This window comes from Alligator mississippiensis, chromosome 8 (assembly GCF_030867095.1).
Source record: "Alligator mississippiensis isolate rAllMis1 chromosome 8, rAllMis1, whole genome shotgun sequence".
Lineage (NCBI taxonomy): Eukaryota > Metazoa > Chordata > Crocodylia > Alligatoridae > Alligator > Alligator mississippiensis.
The window spans coordinates 25,816,143-25,836,843 of NC_081831.1; the positions used below are offsets into that span (position 1 = coordinate 25,816,143).

Consider the following 20,701-nt stretch of genomic DNA (forward strand, 5'->3'; position numbering starts at 1 on the left):
TCCTGGTTCCTCCCCAAGCTGCTGATTCAATCGGAGCACAGGCAGCAGCCGCCCATCCCTGGTGCCCAGCTGGCTTCCTCTGCTCTGCCCAGAGTGGTGGCTGCGAGGGAGCAGTCTCCTCCTGTTCCTGTGCTGGCTCAGGGTACTCAGCTGAAGCTGCTGCAACTGCACTTTGGGGCTCGGGTCTGCTCAGCTCCCAGGCAGGCGGTTTGGGGGCAGCTGGTGAGATCTGAAGTGTGGTGAGATCCCCAGGGCCTGGTAGCAACTCTGCTACTGGGGCTGAGGCCATGTTCTGCCCTGCTGCACCTGGGAGGCAGGTCCAGACACAGGCATGGGCAAACTGGGAGGCCGCCCAGGGTCCGGACAGAAAGGGGGCCCCAAAATGGTAATTGTTTTCTGTTGTCTGGTTATTAATATAATTATTTCTGGCAAAGGGGGCCCAATACTAAAAGTTTGCTTGGGGCTGCCAGGAGTCTAGGTACAGTACTGCTGAGAGAGGTGGGAGTGTAGAGTGCGCACCATAACTTTGCCCCCTAGGAGAGGCACTGCAGGTGCCCCAGACAGCCAGCTGGTGACAGTCACTTCCCCCTACACCCCCGTGCAGTTCCGCTCCCTCTCCATGGTGTCTGAGTGCCTCTTCTCCCTCATCAATGGGGACGACATGTTCGTGACCTTTGCGGAGATGCAGCAGAACAGCTATCTGGTGTGGCTCTTCAGTCAGCTCTACCTGTACACTTTCATCAGCCTCTTCATCTACATGGTGCTCAGCCTCTTCATCGCTCTCATCACCGGTTCTTATGAGACCATCAAGGTCAGGCTGGGAGTGGAGCACAGCATGGGAGGGACTGAGGATGGAGCTTGGTGGCCGTGGGGCCCAGCCAAGCTGCTCAGAGCCACCTGGGACCATAGGGAAGGGAGATGCCTCCATCTGGGGGTGGAGCAAAGCATGCTGGGGCTGCGGTCCCTGTGGGCTACCCCTCTGGTCAGTCACAGCAGCAGGCAGGCGTGTTGTAAGCTGCCCCGGTGCTAGTGGGCACCAGATGAGCCTAGTGCGTGTCCCCCCGGGAGGTGGTTTAGAGACAATCGTCTGCTCCCTGGGAGAGGGGTTGGGCTTGATTCCTGGCTCCCTACCAGAATTTCCTTGGCCCATGAGGGCAGAGCTGAGGCTCCAGCACTCCCTGCATCAGGTGCCAACTGGTGTCCTGGCTGGAGGTTGCGCTCCCAGTGACCCTGGGAGCCCCCCTCATTCCAGGTCGTGGGTCTGTGTCAGGCCAGGCCCAGGGCATGAGTCTGGCAGGCAGGAAGTCAAGCCACCAGTGCCCTAGATGCAGCTGTTGGTGAGCAGAGGCCCTGGGTGGAGGCGCCAGTCTTGCTGGGGCCTGAGTTCAAATCCCACCACTGCTAAGGCCCTCTCTGTCATGTCCCTGCAGCACCAGTGTGAGGGCAGCATGCCCGTCACACAGCTTCACGCCTACATTGCCGAGTGCAAGGACAGCCCCAAGTCTGGCAAGTTCCGCCGAGAGAGCACCTCTTCCTGCTCTGTCTTCTGCTGCTGTGAGGGGTACGTGTGCTGGGCTGGTGTGACCTGGACCTCTGGGCTCTGGGTGCAGACTGGCAGTGGGCAGGGTTGCAGTTGGGGGCTGTAGCTGAGTCTGCTTCTGCTTTCAAGGGGACACAGGCTGCAAAGTCACTGTCTCAGGGAATATCAGGGGCTGTGGATTGGGACAGAGAACCACTGGCAGAGCATAGGGGAAGCCCAGGGCCGGGATGCAGAGGGGCAGGGCAGCAGAGGGGACAGTGGACTCTAAACAGGTGCATTTCCTCTGCTCTCTGGAGCTGTCTTAAATTACAGGCAGGAGCCTCATCCCAGGGGAGACAGCATGTCACTGGTGGCCCCTAGGGAGTGCAGGCTGACGTGGGGAGGGAGAAGAGGTCCCCAGCACAGGAGTTTGGGTAGGAGTGAGCCCCAGATGTGGGGATAAACAGCAACCACCAGTGCCCAGGGATGTGGTGCCTGCAGAAAAGCTGGTCCTGGTTCCTGCTCTGCCAATGGTGTGCCCATGGGCATTGGAGTGAGGGGTGTTTCCATGGTTGGGAGGAGCTCATGGTTTCCCTCACCCCTCTGCAGGGCCCCACTGGAAGAGAATGCACTGCTGGTGAACTGAGCCTCGCTGCCGTGGGAGACTCGCGCACCCCATGGAGCTGCACTGCTGGGGACCTGTGCCAGTGTAGGGGCCTGTCTGGACGGCCTGGTCTGGGGATGGAGCTGCCCCGCTGCCACCCAGGCCCCTCTTCCCGTGCCCGATAGCCATTCCTCCTGCTGGATACCAGTGACCCATGGCAAGAGTGGGCTAGGCTGACCCTGAGTGGTGTGTGCCCCTTACAGAGGCGAGGCCAGCCTCTTTCTGCAGAGTGAACCCTGGACCTATGGGCCTTGCAGTGGGAGCTGCCATGGCTTTGGAGCACCCGCTAGTTCTGTGTGACTGGTTCTCACCAGGCTGCATGGTCCTTGGGGCAGAATGGAGGGGAGAGGCTGAGGGCCCCACTCAGGCCAGCTGAGGACAGAGCTTGGCAGGGAGGCTAGTGTGTCCCCAGCACTGGAAACAGCATCCACCCCCACCCCTTACTGCTGAGAGAGAGCTCCCCCCGCGACCCGAGCCAGGGGCCTGCTGAGAGTGGGTCACTGGGTGCTTGGCCATGCCCATATCCCACTTTGGGTGCCCCATAGCTCCTGTCCTCAGAGACTTCTTGCCTTAGCAGTACCTACAGGACATGCAGCTCCCCTGTCCCTGCTCTGTGGGGGCTGTGGGGCAGCACATGGCCTGCTCCTCAGTTGCTTGCCCTCCTCTCTCCTTTCCTGCCCCTGTTCCTTCTGGTCCAGAGAGGGAGGAGCCTTGCCCTGCCCTGTGGTATCAGGAGATTCCTTCAGGTCCAGAGCTCACTGCATCTCTGTAGGGGCTGGGGGAACACTGCTGCTCCCCTCATCTGACCAATTCTCCTGGGAGGACCTGGGACCATCTCAGCAGTTGTGTTCTGGGCATGTCCCCTTCGTGCTGTTGCTGGCTTCTCCTCACATAGATTTCATAGACGTTAGGGCTGGAAGGGATCTCGAAGATCATCAAGTCCAGCCCCCTGCCGCAGGGGCAGGAAGTCAGCTGGGGTCAAAGGATCCCAGCGAGATAAGCATCCAAACGCTTCTTGAATGAGTCCTGAGTAGGTGCCTGCACCACCTCTGGAGGGAGTCTATTCCAGTTCTTGGGGGCTCGGACAGTAAAGAAATTTTTCCTTATGTCCAGCCTAAAATGGTCTTGGAGGAGTTTATGACCATTGGTCCTTGTTTTCCCTTGGGGCACTCTGGCGAACAGGCGCTCTCCCAGATCCTGATGTACACCCCTTATATACTTATAAGCAGCCACCAGGTGCCCCCTGAGCCTGCACTTTTCCAGGCTGAAAAGCCCCATGGCTCAGCCTCTCTTCATAAGGCCTATTCTTTTGTTCTTTGATCATGCGTGTGGTTCTCTTCTGGACTCTCTCAAGCTTCTCAACATCCTTGAATTGTGGAGCCCAGAATTGGATGCAGTACTCCAGCTGTGGCCTCACCAAGGCTGAGTATGGTAGGAGGATGACATCCTGAGATTTACTTGAGAAGCATCTGTGGACGCAAGCCAAAGTATTGTTTGCTTTGCCAGCTGCGACATCGCGTTGGTGGCTTATGTTCATCTTGTGGTCAATCATGACCCCCAAGTCTCTTTCAGCCGTGGTGCTAGCAAGCGTAGCACTGCTAAACCTATAAGCATGCTGCCGTTTTTTTCTCCCAAGGTGGAGTACCTTACATTTATCTATATTGAATATCATCAAGTTTGTATCCGCCTACTTACTAAGTTTATCCAGGTCAGCCTGGATCACTAGCCTGTCTTTTGGTGTGGACACTATGCCCCAAAGTTTAGTGTCATCAGTGAACATAGCCAGTGTGCTTCTGACACCAATGTCCACATTGTTGATAAAGACGTTAAAGAGAACCAGTCCAAGGACAGAGCCTTGGGGAATGCCACTGGTCACGGAGCACCATGATGATTCGCTACCATCGACCACTACTCTCTAGGTCCGACCTCGGAGCCAATTACCCAGCCATTGGACTGTGGTGAAGCCAAGGTCACAGTTGGTTAATTTTTCCATGAGGAGGTCATGGGACACGAGATCAAAAGCTTTTTTAAAGTCCAGATATATGATGTCAATCTCTTCTCCCTTGTCCGGATGATATGTCACCTGGTCATAGAAGGAGATGAGATTGGTCAGGCAAGACCTACCCACGACAAACCTGTGCTGGCTGTCCCCCAGGATGTTGCCTTCAGCCAGCTTATCCAGAAGGGTCTCCTTGATAATTTTCTCCGGAATCTTACCGGGGATTGAGGTCAAGCTGATTGGCCTGTAATTCCCGGGATCAACTTTCTGCCCTTTCTTGAAGATGGGTACCACATTAGCCTTCTTCCAGTCTTCAGGTACTTCACCTGAGGGCCACGAATTTTCAAATATTTTTGCCAATGGTTGGGGTATGACACCTGCCAACTCCTTGAGTACTCTAGGGTGTAATATGTCCGGGCCAGCTAACTTGAAGGTGTCTAGCCTCTTGAAGTGATCCTTTACTAAATCAACACCGATGCTGGGTATAAATATGCCTTCACCTCACATATCAATTCTCTTCCCTGCAGCTGTGCTGGCACTGCCTGGGATACTGAGCAGTGTCGTCCCCTGCATTTGGACAGGCTGGGTTCATGTTGAAGCTTATTCCAGGTATGGTTTGCCTGAGCAGGTCCTGCACAGAGTGAGGGCCTGGCTCAGTCCCTTCTGCTGCCTCTGGGGTTTGAAAAGCTTCAGAGGCCTTAAAAAGCCCCCTTGCTTTTCCTTGCTTCTGCTGGGACCTTGAGATGTATGGCAGCGTTGAAGCACACTTCCCCTGGCAGCTGCAGGGTCTTGCAAGGGGTTGGCAGATGCCTGTTCAGTTGGACCCAGTGAGTCGTGTCTGCTCGAGGCTTCTGCCACCACATCCAGAGCCCCCTGGGTGCCATACCTCTGGTACCCAGGTGAGCCCTGCCCCTGAACGGACAAGCAGGGAAGGCTTCTAAAGTCCTTGGTCCTGCAGCCTGGCCACAAAGTCCCACTTTGAGACTCTGCCCCCCACCCCTTCTGTGTCCTCTTGGGCACCTTGGCACTTTAATGTTTCTTGAATCAGGTGAGTTTAGAGATTGCTGCTGTGACCAGCCACAGTTCTAGGCATGCTCCCAGACTGGCTCTGGAAAGGTATGCTTGGAAAGGGGCACTGCCAGTGGCAGAGCCCACACTTGTCCAGTTTTGGGGGTCCCTGCTCCCCTCCCTATGGGTCTGTTTAGATCCCACCAGGGGCTGGCTCCCCTGGGTTGCACAGCTGCAGGGCCCTGTTTTCTTCTTTAGCATTGCCCCATTTCCCTGCCCTGGGATGCAGTCTTGGTTGCCCTCTGCTTCCCCCATCCTCACTCCCACCATGTCTGGTGGCAGCGTCCCCCCGCTCCTCTCACCGGGTCACCACTACAGGCCTTCCCTCTCCCCTGTGGCTGCCTCTTCTCTGCATTGGGGTTCCCAGAACAACCCCCAGCTTTCTCTCACCTGGCTGAAACCAGACCCAGGGGCAGGCATTTGAGGCTGGACAAACTCAGACTAGAAAGGCGCAAACTCTGCAGTGAGGTTTGTTGACTGGGGCCCAGTTCTTCAGCAGCATTGAACCAGTTGTAGGGGGCCAGATGAGATGGCTCCTCCTGCCTTGGTACACTGATGCAGGGAGGAGGTAGTGTCCTGGGGGTGGGATGTGAGGGTGCCCTGGCTTCCAGCTCCTGTTCCCAAGGCGGTTTCTTTCTCCTGCCCTAATGTGGGACACAGCATCCCCAGTGTTCTGCCTGGGCAGCTCCATCAGGAAGGGCTGCAGCCTCAAGCAGGTTTCCCTTCTAGCCACCTCTGCCATAGTGGGGGTATGGGGCTCCTCTGGGCTTGCCAACACCTTGTAGAGCTCTGCCCTTTCCTGGAAGCTTTGCTGGATGATGTGAGTTCAGGCCTGGCTGCCACAGCCTCACACTGCAGGCATGGGGAGGTGCCTTTTTGTAGGTGGTGCACCGCCACGCTCAGGCGGTGCATGTGCACCTACGTGCACCCCTACACATCGCCCCTGTGGCAAGTAGAGTCACACAAGGAGCAATGGGTCACAAACTGACAGAGCAGATTTGGGCTAGATATCAGGAAAAATTCATTCACAGTAAGGGTGGCCAAAATTTGGACTGGGCTCCCAAGGGAGGTGGTGCTCTTTCCCACCTTGGGGGTCTTTAAGAGAAGGCTGGATAGGCACCTGGCTGGGGGCATCTGGCCCAGCTCTCTTTCCTGCCCAGGCAGGAAAGAGGACTTGACGATCTGTTGAGGTGTCTTCCGACCGTAGCATCTATGAATCTCAATGGTGGGGCATGACTGAAGTAGGGCAGGACTCTCAACTGCTGGTGGTTGATGGGAGAGGAGGTTAAACCAGTGGTTCTCAACCTTTTCAGACTTGAATCACCCTTCCTTAGCCTCAAGCAGGGGCAACGTGTAGGGGGCGCATGGGTGCACATGTACCCCCTGAGTGTGGCAGTGCACCTCCTACAAAATGGCGCTGCTGACAGTGTTGGCGGTGCCTGCAGGTGGTTGCCTCTCACCACCACATTGCTGACACTGCTGGTGGCATCTGCAGGCGGTCCGCGATTGCCGCTGGCCCTGGTTGGTGCATGCCACCCCTCCCCCCCCCCACAGTGCCGGTGATGTCTGTGGGAGCTCCACGCTTACCGCCACTGTGCTCCCGTTGCTGTTGTGCCCCCCCACGCGCTGTTAATAGCTCCAAGGCCCACTTGGAAAATGCCAACTCTTTAGTTTGTACTTCATTTTTTTACCTACAGAAAAACACTAGAGCAATTTTGTGGCAAGCAACTCAGACAGGCACAGCGGGCCAGAAGGTTTTTAATGCTCCAGATTCCTCTTTGAGATCCCTGGGTTTATCTTAACATGTAACGGTGCTCACACTGCGTGGCACCCTGCACCACCCTTGAAAGGTTCTCAGGGTTCCCTGGCTGAGAATCACTGCCTTAAACCAAAATCCCCCTTGCAGTGCTACTCTTCACTGAAGGAGGGGCCCGTGGCTGGGCCATGCCCAGGGTGCACAAGGCCAGGTGGTGGGGGCTGGGACTGTTTACTTGCCGGGGGGGGGGGGAAACGGGGACCCTGGCACTGGGGCTGTTTACTTTGCTTTGGATGGGCTGCGTCTTCCAGGCGCCAGGCAGGGCAAGTCAAGGGCATGTTTTGTAACAAGCAGCTGTTCCCTCTGGGGAGCAGGAACAGCTCTGCATTGTTGCATAGCGTTCCCTTCTCTCCATCCCCCCCACCTCTGGGAACAGCTTTGCCTGCCCTCTGTCTTTGCCAAGCTGGGGAGGGTATCTCTATCCCTTGCCTCAGGGCCCTTTGTAGCTCCAGGGATGCTCTGCCCTCTGACAGCAGGGCTCCCATGCCAAACTCCCTCTCTGCAGCCAAATCATGGCTTGGCTGCTGCTCTGCACTCTGCTCAGCAGCCCCCTAACCTTGTGAGACAGACCCAGAATCTCCTCACCACGTGCCCAGGACTGCCACAATGATGTTCCTGTGCCAGCCCCATGGGCCCCCCCAGCACTGCCCATGGTCGCTGTCCCAAGCATGGCTGTGCTCAGCTCTTCTCTGGCAAGGCCACACGAGGCTAACAGTGAGGGCTTGCACACAGTGTCTGTTGGTCCTCCCTGCTCTCACCTTCCCTGCCTCTGTCCCACTGGGCTTGGCAGCGAGGCATCATCCTGGGGCATCATCCGTGCAAGTCTCACAGCACTCGAAACATTCCCTTTAATGCAGCCTGGCTCTCAGTTAGTGGAGAAAAGGCTGGAAGCATCCGTCCAAAAAAGCTCAGCCAGCAGCGGGACAGAGAGACCCCTCCCCACAGCAGCCCCTGCTCAGAGGTGGGGAAGGCTGTACCAGAGTGAGTCCGACTTGAACGGGACTGAGCCCATCATGACACATCCAGCATGGCTGCTTCCGTCAGCTCTTTGGTGCCTATTGCCTCTCACTTCACAACCACCTGCCTCTGTGGGGGCCTGGACCAGACAGCAGAAGCAAGCTCCCCCACAGCGTGGCCATGACTCCCAGGCTCTGGCACCTGTTGATGCGACACAAGCCCCACCTCCCCGCCACTTGACATGCCCTGTGGTGCCTCCTGCTGCCATCACCTGTGGCTGTGGTCCTGTTAAGACTGGACTGCTGCACAGTCCCTCTGGGCGGGGTAACACTAATACTGTATGGCCTATGTGTGTAATACTGATGTCTTTTTAATATGCGGATGATAACTGGAACCAGTAAATGTGTCATGCTTTCCTGGAGAGCTGGTGGAGTCTCTGGGCTGCGGCATGGGGGGAGGTGGGGTACAACACTGCCAGTGCTTTGGCTTCAGTGTAGAGGTGGTTTGGTCTGCACCCCCCTTTTGCTCTCCCCAGGTCTGGCTGGCATGAGCGAGGTGGAGGCAGGGGCATGGGCAGACGTAAGATTTTGAAAAGGGACATGCAGAGGGTGAGGTGCATCATCACATGTAACACAGTGTCTATTTTTCTCCAGACACAAGGAAACTAGAAGCTTTACTGATTTGCTAGGGGCCTAAGGCTGGATGATTCAGTTTAAGACTGAAACAAAAACAAATACCATTTCATTGGGATGAGTCAAAAACACTGCAGGGCTGTGAAACAGGAGCTACGGGGCCAGGAGCAGCTACAGGCAGCAGAATTGCAGGAGAAAGGCTGGCGGCATTACCACAGCCAAAAGAGAGGGCTGTTGACACACGTGGAATGAAGAGTTTAGACCAGGGGTGCTCAACCTCCAGCCGGCCAGCCAGTTTCAGCCCATGGAGCCATGGCAGGGGTTGGGAAATCTTGCAGTAGGGGAGTGGGGGCAGTTAATATAGTCACCTCCCCGCCCAGATTCCTAAAAGCACATTGAGGGTGGGAAACACTGCTCCCCTTGCGGCAGCTGGACCTGGATTGCATTAACCCCCTTCCCCCTCCATGGGGTTGGGGTGCAGCTGGGCTGCCCCCCCCCCAGCCAGATGGGCGCGGGAGGACCAGATCGGGCCCTCCAGCTACATGTGACCCCCGGAGAAACCATCCCGTCTGCCCCAAGTGCTGGGCAGGGGGTGAGCGCACTGGTTAGACAGACACGGGGGGGGGGGGGGAGCGGCGGAGCGGGAGGGAGGCCGCCCCAGGTTGCCTCTGGCGGGTGCGAGGATGGGACGTGGAGTGCGACGCGAGAACAGGCCCTGGCCCGGGGGTCCAAGGGCTTGGAGGTCCAGGCCCAGGGTTCCCACACAGGGTCAGGGCGTGTCCCTTGGGTGCCTGAGCCCGGTCCCTGGCACCAGGTGGGGCACGGCTGGGACCACCCCCTCCGCCGGCACGCGCGGGGATCGGGCCATGCTGGGGGAGGGGCTGCCCCCGCTGCCTCCCCTGCTTCTCCTAGCATGGCGGCCGAGCACAAGCTGTCGCGTTCTTATAATGTCATCGCGCAGTGCCGCCTGGCGCCGCGCCTGTGCCACTCCCAAGATGGCTCTCCTTGCTTTCGCCCGCCGCCTTGGGCCCTCCCAAGATGGCCGCCGGATTCCGTCGCGCTCCGGGTGACGCGACCGGGCTGGGCCGCCAGGAGAGGGGCGGGGCCGGAGGGGCGGGGGCAGGGCTTAAAGGGACCATGACCCAGCTGCAGCGGTCGCGTCCGTACCTGCCCCGGCGGCCGGGCTGAGCCGGGCGGCGCCGCGGTGAGTGCGGGCAGGGCGCGGCTCGGTTCCCCTCTGCCCGCCCCGGCCTGCTGCGGCGGGAGCCCGCGGGGCAGGGCCCGGCCCGCTCCATCCCCAGTGCCCGGGGCGGGGCGGGGCGGGGCAGCCTGGCCCTGGCGGGCGGGAGCCGGAGCCGGAGCCGGGCACCCAGGCTGCAGGGGGGCGGCCCCTGCTCCCGCAGCCCCCGGGCCTCGGGTCCGTGCGGCAGGCGGGAGGCCCTGGTGCTCGCTCCCTGCATCCTTTGGGCTGGGAGGCAGGTGCCAGCGAAGCCCGCGCGCAGCAGCTGTGCCCTGCCAGGGGGCTGCAGACCCCGCCCCGCCCGGGTCCGGGGGTGGGGGCCGAGCGCGGCGCGGAGAGCTAAGCAGCAGGGCCCAGGCTGGCACGTGCGGGACGGGCTGGGCTGCAGAGGCGTTGATGTAGCCACGGGGCTACTGGACTGCGCAGGCAGCAGCCTCCCTGTCCCGCGCCCTGGCCGTGTTGCTTGGCTTGAGGTCGCTGCTGTGCATCGCCTTGTGGTCGGGGGCAGGCGGGCGAGGGCTGCAGGGCCCCTGCTGTGGAGGGCCGTGAGCGGTGGAGCCTGGCAGTGCTGAGCCCAGCGCTGGAGCCCTGCCAGCCTTGCTGCAGGGGAAGGAAAGGTGCCGTGCCGAGCTAGGTGCCCTTGGCCCAGCGCATCATGAGCACTCAGGTGTGGTGGCCTGGGCTCGGCCTGCCCGCACTTAGCAGTATGTCAGCCCTGCCTGGCAAGAGCTCCTAGTCTTTGCTGGTGACATAGCTGCTGCCTCTGCCTGAAGCTCAAGTGCTGGCATCTGACCTAGCACCCCTGGTGATGCCAGCTCCCAAGGGGCCGTGCCACTTGCCCCAGCCCCAAAGCCTGCTGCCTGTTCTGCCGAGCGCCAGCTGGGCTGGGCCTGACCTGGGTTCAGCTGGAGGGCTGGTGGGGCCGCTTGCTTTCTGTTCTTTGTCTGTGACTGGCTCCTGCTTCCTCCAGGCGATGATGGATGCTGGCCCTCTTTCTGGTTGCCGTCTCTGTGACGGACGTAGCAGATGTTTGGGGTTCACAGGTAACATGGGAGCCCCTGAGCTAGTCCTGCCTGGGTCTGTCTCGGGATGACGTTCACTTTCAGACCTCAGGTGCTTGTCCAGCCTGCTCCTGGCACAGGAACTCCAAGTGTCCACAGTCGCCTTGTACTGGGGCTAGAGAGAAGTGTCTTGTCAACCCAAGGCTGTTGTGGGTGCTGCCCGTAGCACTGTTGTGGGCTGGGCAGTGGCCCCAGCTCTGCTCCCTACAGGGTTTGCAATGTCCTTGGAGGAGCTGGTGCCAACTCACTGGGGGGGCAGTGGGTCAGACCAAGTGCAATGTGTGGTGGAGCAGGTCTTGTGCTAGGAGAGTGCTCTTCCAGGTCCCAAGCCCTTGGGGTCTCCCAAGGACATTGGTTTGGATCTGAACCTGCTGCTGAAGGTATGAGCCTGGACAGCGCTTATCCCAGGGCTGAGGTGTGGGCCGTGCCCCCTGTGCCCTTGTCTCTTGACAGGGAATCTTCCAGGCAGGACTTGCCTGGACACCTGAAAACAGACTTGCTGCTCTGGATGCAGCTGAGGGGCCTGACTCCTGATAGCCCCAGCTCCTGGAGTTGGGGGATCTTGGGAGCATCTCTGGCTTCTGTGTCCCTGAGTGCAGCTTCCTGCTGGGATGGAGCTCCCCTGGGAACACCTCCTTGGAAAGCCCCAGTAGTGTCAGAAGGCTGGGTCCTGTCTCTGCCTTACTCCCAGCTGGGGGTGTCACCTCTTTCTTGGGGTGTAACTGGAACAGACTGATCAGAGTCCCCCTCCCCTTGTTGCTCTGTGGGTCCCAATGCAGGAGCTGGCCTCAGGGCAGAAAGCTATTGTGCCATCCTGACTTCTGCTCTGTGTCAGCACCAGGCTGTGCCCTGTGTATTCAGGGCCCTTTGTCCCTTGGGCACAGGAGAGCAGCCAGGCCCTGCATCAGGGTGGAGCACGTGGCTGTTCATTCACCCAGCCCCCTGGCTGTCTCTGGGCTTGGAGCAGGCCTGCAAGCCTGCAGGTTCCTACCTGCCCACTGGCTAACGGAGGCACCAGGGCTCTTCTCTCAGTTCTTGTGACTGCTTCCATGCCATCTGCCTAGAGGGAAGCCAGTTGAAAGGGCAGAGCAGCGGTGCACTGCTGGGGTGAGGGCTGTCAGCCTGGAGGAGCAGAGAGTACTGGTGGGGACCAGCTGATCATTCTGAGCAACATAGGGTACTTGACCAGGTGGGTTTGTCCAACAGCCTTCTCCCACCCTGTGCGCCACAGCTCAGCTGCACCTGCCTGTGGCTTCAGGAACAGAGGTCACCTGTCTCACCAGCCCAGCAGGAATGGCATCCTGGAAACTCCTTGCAGTTTCAGGGGACCTGGTGGGCAGGAATCCCTGGTCCAGGTGGGCCTGGGTAGTGTGGGCTGCTTCCCAGCTGTGTACTGAGGGCAGAGCTATGTAGTGCCCCATGGGGAGTGGGGCTGGAGCTACAGGAGACTTTGGAGCTATTTACTAGGAGCAGGGCTAACACTGTGCTGAACAGGAGGGGCAGAGCCCAGCCACAAGCTCTGGAGATCCCTGCTCTGCTGTTGGCACAGTGCCTTTTCAGAATTGGGCACCTTGGGGCACAGGTGCTGCCTTGACAAAGCAGGCAAGAAGTGTGAGCGGTGTATCATCGCCCTGCACAGAGCTGACGGTGCCTGCAGCCAGGTTGCAGCTCTGCTCAACTTCCCCTCCTTGAGGCCCAAGAGGAAGTACTCTGGGCTGAGCTGGGTTGCATAATCCAGTGGGATGTGGTGGGGGTGGGGATAGCTCCCCCTTTGCAGGCATAAAACCCTCTGGTACAAGGTGAAGCAGGCACTGCAGTTCTGGGGAGCACCAGGGTTTTAGCTGCTTGTTCTTGGCCTGGACCTGTCCTGCCTGGGGTGTGCAGTGCTTTTGGCATCCAACAGTCATTGACGGTGGTAGCTGCTTCCTCTTCCTGAGGCTTTGGCCTTGGTGGGGGTGCTGGGGGCAGCTAGATTCCAGCCACTGGGGTATGCACAGGGGGCATGCCGGCTGGGCACCTGGGCCCTGCGTTCAGGGCCTGGAGCCCCATTATCCTGGTAACGCATCAGAGCTGCCCCTGCCCTGCCTTGTAGCTTGGCCCCTGGCCTCCTGGTGTGGGCAGGACATGGCACTCTCCTGGCTCTGTCCGGCTTTGCTGCATGCCTGGGCCATGCATGGCACATCAGCTCAGTGAGTGTCTGGTGCTTGCTATGGTCCATGAGGCTAGTTGTGGGTGCTTGGCAGGGCTGGCCTGATGCCCAAGGGTGTGTGGACATGGCAGCCATGAACACCAGCAGCCAGAGGGAGGCTGTGCAGTAGGAACTTACCGGGGCAATTAGTGCCTGCCTCCTTGGTGGAGGGGATGAGCCCTGTGCTGTCAGTCTGTCTGTCTACAGCCTTCCCTCCTGTGCCTGCCAGGGTTGCTCTTTCCTGGTCTGTGCACAGGCTGGAGGTTGAGGTCACGGTAACTGTGGCCTGGGCAGCAGGAACCTGTGATCTGTGCCTAGGGAGGAGTGGACAAGGGGCAGTGGAGTTAGCCTGCCCTGGTGGGACCCGGGGCAGGCTGGTGGGTGGGGCCCAGGCCTGGACCTGCTGGGGTCTGGGATTGGAAAAGGACAGTTGATGCCTTGGGATGGCACTGTGGGAGGGGGTGGAGCAGAGGTTGTTCCTTGATGTTGTGGGTCTAGGAGCTGTTCTGGGGTCCCTTGTGGCTGCTGTGACCATCTCTGCTTGTCTACAGGCTCCTCTATGGGCTGGGACTGCCAGTGGGGCTGGCAGCAGACATGGGGCAGAGTGAATCGGAGCCCCAGGAGGAGCAGGAGGTAGGTACTGCCAGCAAGGGCGGGGAGGGCAGGGGGTACTTTGTGATCCTGCAATCACTAGGGCGAGCTGGTTGCCTGATTTCACCCATGCTGGACCCCCCACAACCTGCCAGGATAGGCCAGCTGAGCAGGGGCATCATGTGAGGGCTGCCAGGGCATTCAAACATTAAGCAGAAGGCTGTGCTGCCACTGACAAATGGAGGATGAAGAGGCAGGGTTTCTAGGAGATTCATAGATGTTAGGGCCAGAAGGGACCTCAATAGATCGAGTCTGACCCCCTGCATAGGCAGGAAAGAGTGCCGGGTCTAGATGACCCCAGCTAGATGCTTATTTAACCTCCTCTTGAAGACCCCCAGGGTAGGGGAGAGCACCACCTCCCTTGGGAGCCCGTTCCAGACCCTGGCCACTCGAACTGTGAAGAAGTTCTTCCTAATGTCCAATCTAAATCCGCTCTCTGCTAGCTTGTGGCCATTATTTCTTGTAACCCCCTGGGGCGCCTTGGTGAATAAACCACCAATTCCCTTCTGTGCCCCCGTGATGAACTTATAGGCAGCCACAAGGTCGCCTCTCAACCTTCTCTTGCGGAGGCTGAAAAGGTCCAGTTTCTCTAGTCTCTCCTCGTAGGGCTTGGTCTGCAGGCCCTTAACCATACGAGTGGCCCTTCTCTGGACCCTCTCCAGGTTATCCGCATCCCTCTTGAATTGCGGCACCCAGAATTGCACACAGTACTCCAACTGCGGTCTGACCAGCGCCCGATAGAGGGGAAATATCACCTCCTTGGATCTATTCGTCATGCATCTGCTGATGCACGATAAAGTGCCATTGGCTTTTCTGATGGCTTCGTCACACTGTCGACTCGCGTTCATCTTGGAGTCCACTAGGACTCCAAGATCCCTTTCCGCTTCCGTGCCACCAAGCAGGTCATTTCCTAGGCAGTAGGTGTGCTGGACATTTTTCCTCCCTAGGTGCAGCACTTTGCATTTCTCCTTGTTGAATTGCATTCTGTTATTTTCTGCCCATTTGTCCATCCTGTCCAGGTCTGCTTGCAGCTGTTCCCTGCCCTCCAGCGTGTCCACTTCTCTCCATAGCTTTGTCATCTGCAAACTTGGACAGAGTACACTTCACTCCCTTGTCCAAGTCGCTGATGAAGACATTAAAGAGTATCGGTCCAAGGACCAAGCCCTGCAGGACCCCACTGCCCACACCCTTCCAGGTCGAAGCCGACCCATCCACCATGACTCTCTGGGTGCGACCCTCCAGCCAATTTGCCACCCACCGGACTGTGTAGTCATCCAAGTCACAGCCTCTTAACTTGTTCATCAGCATGGGGTGGGATACCGTATCGAAGGCCTTCCTGAAGTCTAAGTATACGACATCCACCCCTCCTCCTGTGTCCAGGCGTTTCGTAACCTGGTCATAAAAAGAGACTAGATTGGTCAGGCACGATCTGCCTGCTATGAACCCGTGCTGGTTTCCCCTCAGCATAATTTGTCCTGCCGGGCTCTCACAAATGTGAGCCTTAATAATTTTTTCAAAGACTTTGCCAAGGATGGAGAGGCGGGGGTTGGTGACACTTGTCCAGGTGTAGCCCTGACCCCAAATGTTGATACCCTGCCTGACTGCTGTGGGGGCAGCATGGCTGGCTGGAGGGGTGCAGCATTCATGGGAGTGGGGGTGCTTGTGTGGGAACAGCCAGTCCTAAAGGCAAGTAAAAACATAGAGCTTAGTGCACTCAGCTTGGGGGTCACATCTCCTGCCTTTTGAAAGGGCCCAGAGCAGGTACTCCCGATAGGCTGGTGAACAGCCGGGCTTGGAGGGAAAAGCAACCTGGTAACTACAGGGCTACTCATTGAGCCTCAATATTGTGAGGTCTAGAGCAGACCCTGTGTAGAAAGCTATTGCAAGGAAGGGGTGGAAGGCAGCAGGTTCAGCAGAGATGGTACCCAGCTTTCCCCGATTGTTCTCAGACAGCAACCTCTCTTGCTTCCTCTCTCTGGCTGTCAGGGCAGGGCCCCGGGGGAGGTGGCCAGACCTGGTGGGGGCAGTAGGAGAGGCATCAGGTGGGTCTGGCACTAGCTGATGGGCAGGGGCGTGTGGTGCTGAAGCTCTTTGAGGGTCAGTCTGGGAGCCCAGTGTCTTGGCTCAAGCAGCTTGTGTGCCAGTGAAATACAGCACCTGAGGCGTGGTTAGGAAGAGCATCTGAATATCTCACAAGCAGGGCTGAGTAACCTTGGACCAATGTAGAAGGAATGGGGTGAGATCCAGTGGTTCCAGGAGTGCAGCTGTGCTTTTTGGGGGAGGCAGGGGGGAGCCTCTGGGAGCTCAGCAGTGGAACATGTAGGGGAGGAGCAAACCACAGGGGTAGCAGGCAGGCTCCACCTGACCAATGCAACTCCAGGGCATGTTAAGGAAGGCGCTTCTAGGGATGTGTCAGTGTCATTTTACAAGTCTCCAGTGAGTTGCCAAACTGGTGCAGGGATGGAGAAGGGCCATGGGGGTGGACAGGGAAATGGAGAACCTGTTGGAGTCAAGGAGCAAAACTGGGCTTGTCTAGCTGTGCACAGCAAGGTGTGAGAGGGCTAGGCTACTGTGTCTGTGCAGGGGCTGTGCTTGCACAGGATTTATGGGGTGAATGGCCCAGGAGGAGGTTCAAGCTGGATGCTGGAGGCAGATCTGTGCCCATCGGAGCAGGTGTGTTCTGGCACAGCCTTCATTCGTGGCCCCTCAAGCAGGGCTTACATGCTAAACCCCCAGGCTGTCTGCCTCTCTTGCTGAGGGGTGGGATGTGCTGGCTATGACAACAGGGGCTGTGCTCTGACCTGGAAGGGCCCTTCTTGCTGCACATGGCCTCCAAGAAGGGCCCAGGAGATCCTGGAGGAGTAGGATTGGAAGGGACCGGTGGGGGTTGCATCTAGTCCATCTCCCTGCCTGAGGCAGGACCAGCCCCATCCTAAGCAAATCCTTGTATAATCTGCTACTAAAACTACATAGTCAGCACTGCTGCACAACCACAAAGCGCAGCATCCAGACCTGCCACAAGGAAAATGGAGACAACAGTGGCCAATATTCTGCTACTGTGAGGCTTGTTAATATATGCTCAAGAGATCCCAGGAAGAGGCTACACCCTTTGCTATAGAAGACAACCCCTCAACCCCTGCTCTCCCAGTCCATATCAATCTAAGCAGGCTGTAAAATTCCTTCCTGGCCCCAAAGATGGCATTGGTCTGGCCCCGAGCAAAGGGGCAAGACCCTCTAGCCAGGAGCCTCTGGGTTCAAGTTGCAGCAGGCGCAGAGGCACAGCCTAGTCGCAACCCCCAGCCTGAACTGCAGCCAATACCCAACGCTTCTGAGGAAGGCTTAAGAAAAACTCTAACGCACATAGCAGCAAGGGAGGGGAAGTTCCATGTGGTAACCAGCCCCATGTGGCAATCAGCAAAGCCCAGAAGGCTGGGAAACCCCACTGTAGAACCTGGGCATAGCTGTGCCTAGAGCATCTCCAAGCAGTGCCTGCCCAACCTCTTCTTGAACATCTCCAGTGACAGGGAGTCCACAGCTTCCTTGGGTGTCTGTTCCACTGCCTCCCTGCTCTAACAGTGAAGAAGTTTTTCCTGATATCCAATCTAAATTTACTTTGCTGTGACTTCAGTTTATTGGTCCATGTCCTCTTCTGCAGCAAGAGAAAAAGTGCTTTCCCTTCTCTTTCTGGCAGCCCCTCGGGTATTTGCAGACTGCTATCATGTCCCCTCTTAAGCATCTCTTCTGTAAGTTGGACATACCCAGCTCCTACAGCCTCTCCTTGCATGGAGACGACCTACCAGCAGCCTGTCTTGCGGGGTGGGGGGAGGGTGCGTTGGCTAGCAGGACCCTGCCACTCCCCCCCCCCCCCTTCTCCCCTCCCCGGGGCTTCCTGGTTGTCTCCTCAAAAGCACAGTTCTCCCAGCAAGTGTTTGGCCCATTGCATCTCATTGTGGCCTGGTCAGGAGACACCCCTCCTCCAGTCAGGCAGGGGCTGGCTGTGCCTGTGTCTGATCCAGACAGTGGCTGGGTCGAGCACTGCTGGAGGAGTCCAGAGGGGTCTGTGCACCAGCAGGGGGTAGCAGTCCCTCCTTGTGCTGCATGGCAGCCCAGCAAGATGGGGGAGGGAACACCCTGGGAAGGGTGGCAGGTGATGGGAGGCTTGGAGTGGAAGAGTCTGGGGGCTACAGGCCTTGTAGGCGGTGCCGGCCCTGCCTGGGGTGCTCAGGCCTGCTCTGTTCTTCCCCACAGGACACGGCCCTGACAGCCATGCTGCCCAGCATCAGGTACCTTGTGGAGGACCAGTTGCAGACCAGCATGGTGAGTGGGGACGGGGCAGCTAGCAGGACCCAGGACCAGGGGTCAATGTGGCAGCCAGAGCCCCATGAGCCTCTCACTGGGGGCACGTAGAGCCAGGCAGGGGGTCGTCCAAGGGTTGTCTTCTCCCAGCAGAGCAGAGCTGCAAGGCTGGTGGGACTGTTCTGGGGGAGCTCCAGGTGGGCACTGATCTTCCTTCTGTTGCAGCCTGGTCTGAGTTCCTCCTGGAGGTTTTGGGCCCCCTCCTCCCAGGGAATTGTCTCTGAGGCCCAGTGCCTAGCCCCTGTGTCTCTCCAGTGCTGGTGGTGCCAGAGGCTGGCGCTGGGGCTCCAGGTCATGCACAGGGTGCAGCTGGGCCCTGGGGCTGGGAGGGGATTTCGTTTTGAGGTTCTCCCAGCTGTCTGGGGCTGTGCCCACTCCAGCCCCTCTGGGGAGGAGCTGGGGGGGTGGTACCAAGTGTGGGACTGGGCAAGCAGCTGGTGCCCTGCTCTGTGTGTAGCCTCTGCCTGGTGCTGTGGGAGCGTGGCCTGTGCAGGTCCCTGCTCCCAGCCTGGGAGCAGTGCCCATAGGCAGAGTCCTGGCATTTTTCATCAGCTCTGCCCTGTCCTGCTATCTAACAGCTGTGGTCCCATCTTCAGCATCTCTCTTCCTGCAGGTGCTGGGGGTCATGATTGGGGTCAGCCTGTCTGTGTTGCTTATCGCCACCTTGTTCCTTGTACTGGTTCGCCGGCTGCGCCTCAAGAGTAAGTGCCACCTGAGCACTGGGGCAGCCCCAGCATGGTGCTCTTGATAGCCTCTCCAGTGAGTGTTGGGTGGGGGGTATCAACTCCTGCCTGGGCAGTCCATGGGCTTATTGGTTAGTGTGAGGGTTGGCAGTCAGTATTCCAGGGTTCTCCCCCTGTACCCGGCTGCCTGCTCTGGGGCCAGGCCTTTTGGTTTGCTGTGACTCAGTTTCCCCAGCAGGAGGGACCTGGGATTGACTGGGAAGGGCATGGAGCTCCTGGAGTCCTTGGAGTGGGGTGGGGTGGGGTGGGCAGGGCCCTAGGCTGGGAGAGTAGATGAAGCTGCTGTGCTTCATCTCTTGACCTTTGCCTCTCCTCCTTGGGCAGGGAGCAGCAGGCTGGGGTGGGGCAGGATCTGCCCCTTGCAAGAGGGAGCCCACTGCATCCTGGCTCCCAGCACCATTAACCCCTTGTGTCCCTGCTCTCTCTAGAGGTTCCAGCTCAGGAGACACCCAAGTACCGATTCCGCAAACGGGACAAGATGCTCTTCTATGGGCGCAAGATAATGCGCAAGGTACCAGAGGGAAATGGGGACTCTCCACTTGCTTCCCTTTGCCCTTGACCTCACCCTGATGACCATTCCACGTGGCTGATGTCTCTGGGTGCACTGCCTTGTGCCCTGTCCAAGGGTCATGGCCTTGGCACTGTCTCCTGCTGCCCAGCCTGTAGTGTCTTGTGGCTGCCTTCCTGGCTGAACAGACACTGGCACTGCACACAGGCCCTGAGCTCTGAGGTGTGACTATGGTGCTGGGTGCTAGTATCCAGCCCCTCACCCTGCCAGGGCCTAGTATCTTCTGCTCATGGCTGCTGCTCCCTTGTGTCGTTTCATGACTGAAGCAGGTGGTGGGATACCTGGGGCCTGCAGCTCCAGGGCTGGGTCCTGCTTTCATGGTTATGGCAGGGCATTGCTGGGAACAGCTGGCTGGTATGGAGTGCAGCCCTCTGTCCTGCATGCCTGGGAACCTGGCTAGCTGGCAGCTGGCACCCATCTAGGCCTCTGGTCCAGGGGAGGGCAGCCTGCCAAGCAATGGGCTGGGGTAGGGCTGGCTCAGATCCAGGCTGGGGGCATTGGGCGGGCCTGGCTGCAGGGGGATCTCCCTGGAGCTGGTTGGAACAAGCCAAAGTGGCACAGACTGGGAGCAGCAGGAAAGTGCGGCTCTGCAGCCCAAGTCAGTAGCAGCAGTGGGCGGGCCAGTAGCAGGAGAGGATGACATGGGCTCCACAGCCCCAGATGTGAGCAGAGCGCCTTCCTGTGTGGTCCTTGGAAGGAGTCCACAGATCCCGCCTCCCCCTTTGCTGTACTGCCTGCTGCTCTGGAGAGAGGACGGGGGTCACAATGGGAAGGGGCAGCTGCTCTGGCTTCTGCTCAGGGCCTGGCACTAGGCAGGGACTGTCATGAGGTCCCAGTCATCATGGTTCACCCTGGCCTCTCTGGGCAGGTGTCCCAGTCCACCTCGTCCCTCGTGGATACGACTATCTCTAGCACGTCCCGGCCCCGCATGAAGAAGAAGCTGAAGATGCTGAACATTGCCAAGAAGTAAGAGCTCCCTTTGCCCTTGGCATATGAGGTGGTCAGCATTGGCTTGGCTGCAGGTTGTGGGGGCTGGGGAGGGGGAGAGTGACACCCCAGGGCCCAGCCCAGCTGCTGAGAGGAGGCTGCAGCTGGCAGAGGAGCTGTGGAGGGGCTCTGGCATGACCCAGACAGGTGAGATGTGCTGCTGTGGCCCTCTGTGCTGGGGAGAGGGCTGGCCTGGGCCCTTGGGCTTCTGCCCTTTGGTACACTGTGGGCTCTTGGCCTCCAGCCCATCCT

At 58.7% G+C, this 20,701-nt stretch overlaps 2 protein-coding genes across 10 annotated transcripts in view; both read left to right on the forward strand.

The window, feature by feature from the left end:
- The window catches only part of MCOLN1 (mucolipin TRP cation channel 1), a 24,173-nt gene extending 15,729 nt beyond the window's left edge, over positions 1-8,444 (forward strand). For both annotated transcript variants that reach the window (XM_059732477.1, XM_006259482.4), the window contains 3 exons: positions 605-811; positions 1,431-1,561; positions 2,129-8,444. In XM_059732477.1, coding sequence (XP_059588460.1) covers positions 605-811; positions 1,431-1,561; positions 2,129-2,165 — 375 coding nt within the window. In that variant the 3' untranslated portion in view covers positions 2,166-8,444. The remainder of the gene's footprint in view (positions 1-604; positions 812-1,430; positions 1,562-2,128) is intronic.
- A 1,329-nt stretch (positions 8,445-9,773) lies between these two features.
- The window catches only part of PNPLA6 (patatin like phospholipase domain containing 6), a 31,874-nt gene continuing 20,946 nt past the window's right edge, over positions 9,774-20,701 (forward strand). For 7 of the 8 annotated variants that reach the window (XM_059732465.1, XM_059732469.1, XM_059732466.1 and 4 more), the window contains exons 1-7: positions 9,774-9,859; positions 13,696-13,777; positions 17,487-17,538; positions 18,044-18,112; positions 18,765-18,852; positions 19,323-19,405; positions 20,331-20,428. In XM_059732465.1, coding sequence (XP_059588448.1) covers positions 13,704-13,777; positions 17,487-17,538; positions 18,044-18,112; positions 18,765-18,852; positions 19,323-19,405; positions 20,331-20,428 — 464 coding nt within the window. In that variant the 5' untranslated portion in view covers positions 9,774-9,859; positions 13,696-13,703. The remainder of the gene's footprint in view (positions 9,860-13,695; positions 13,778-17,486; positions 17,539-18,043; positions 18,113-18,764; positions 18,853-19,322; positions 19,406-20,330; positions 20,429-20,701) is intronic. The other variant, XM_059732468.1, reaches the window with a different exon arrangement.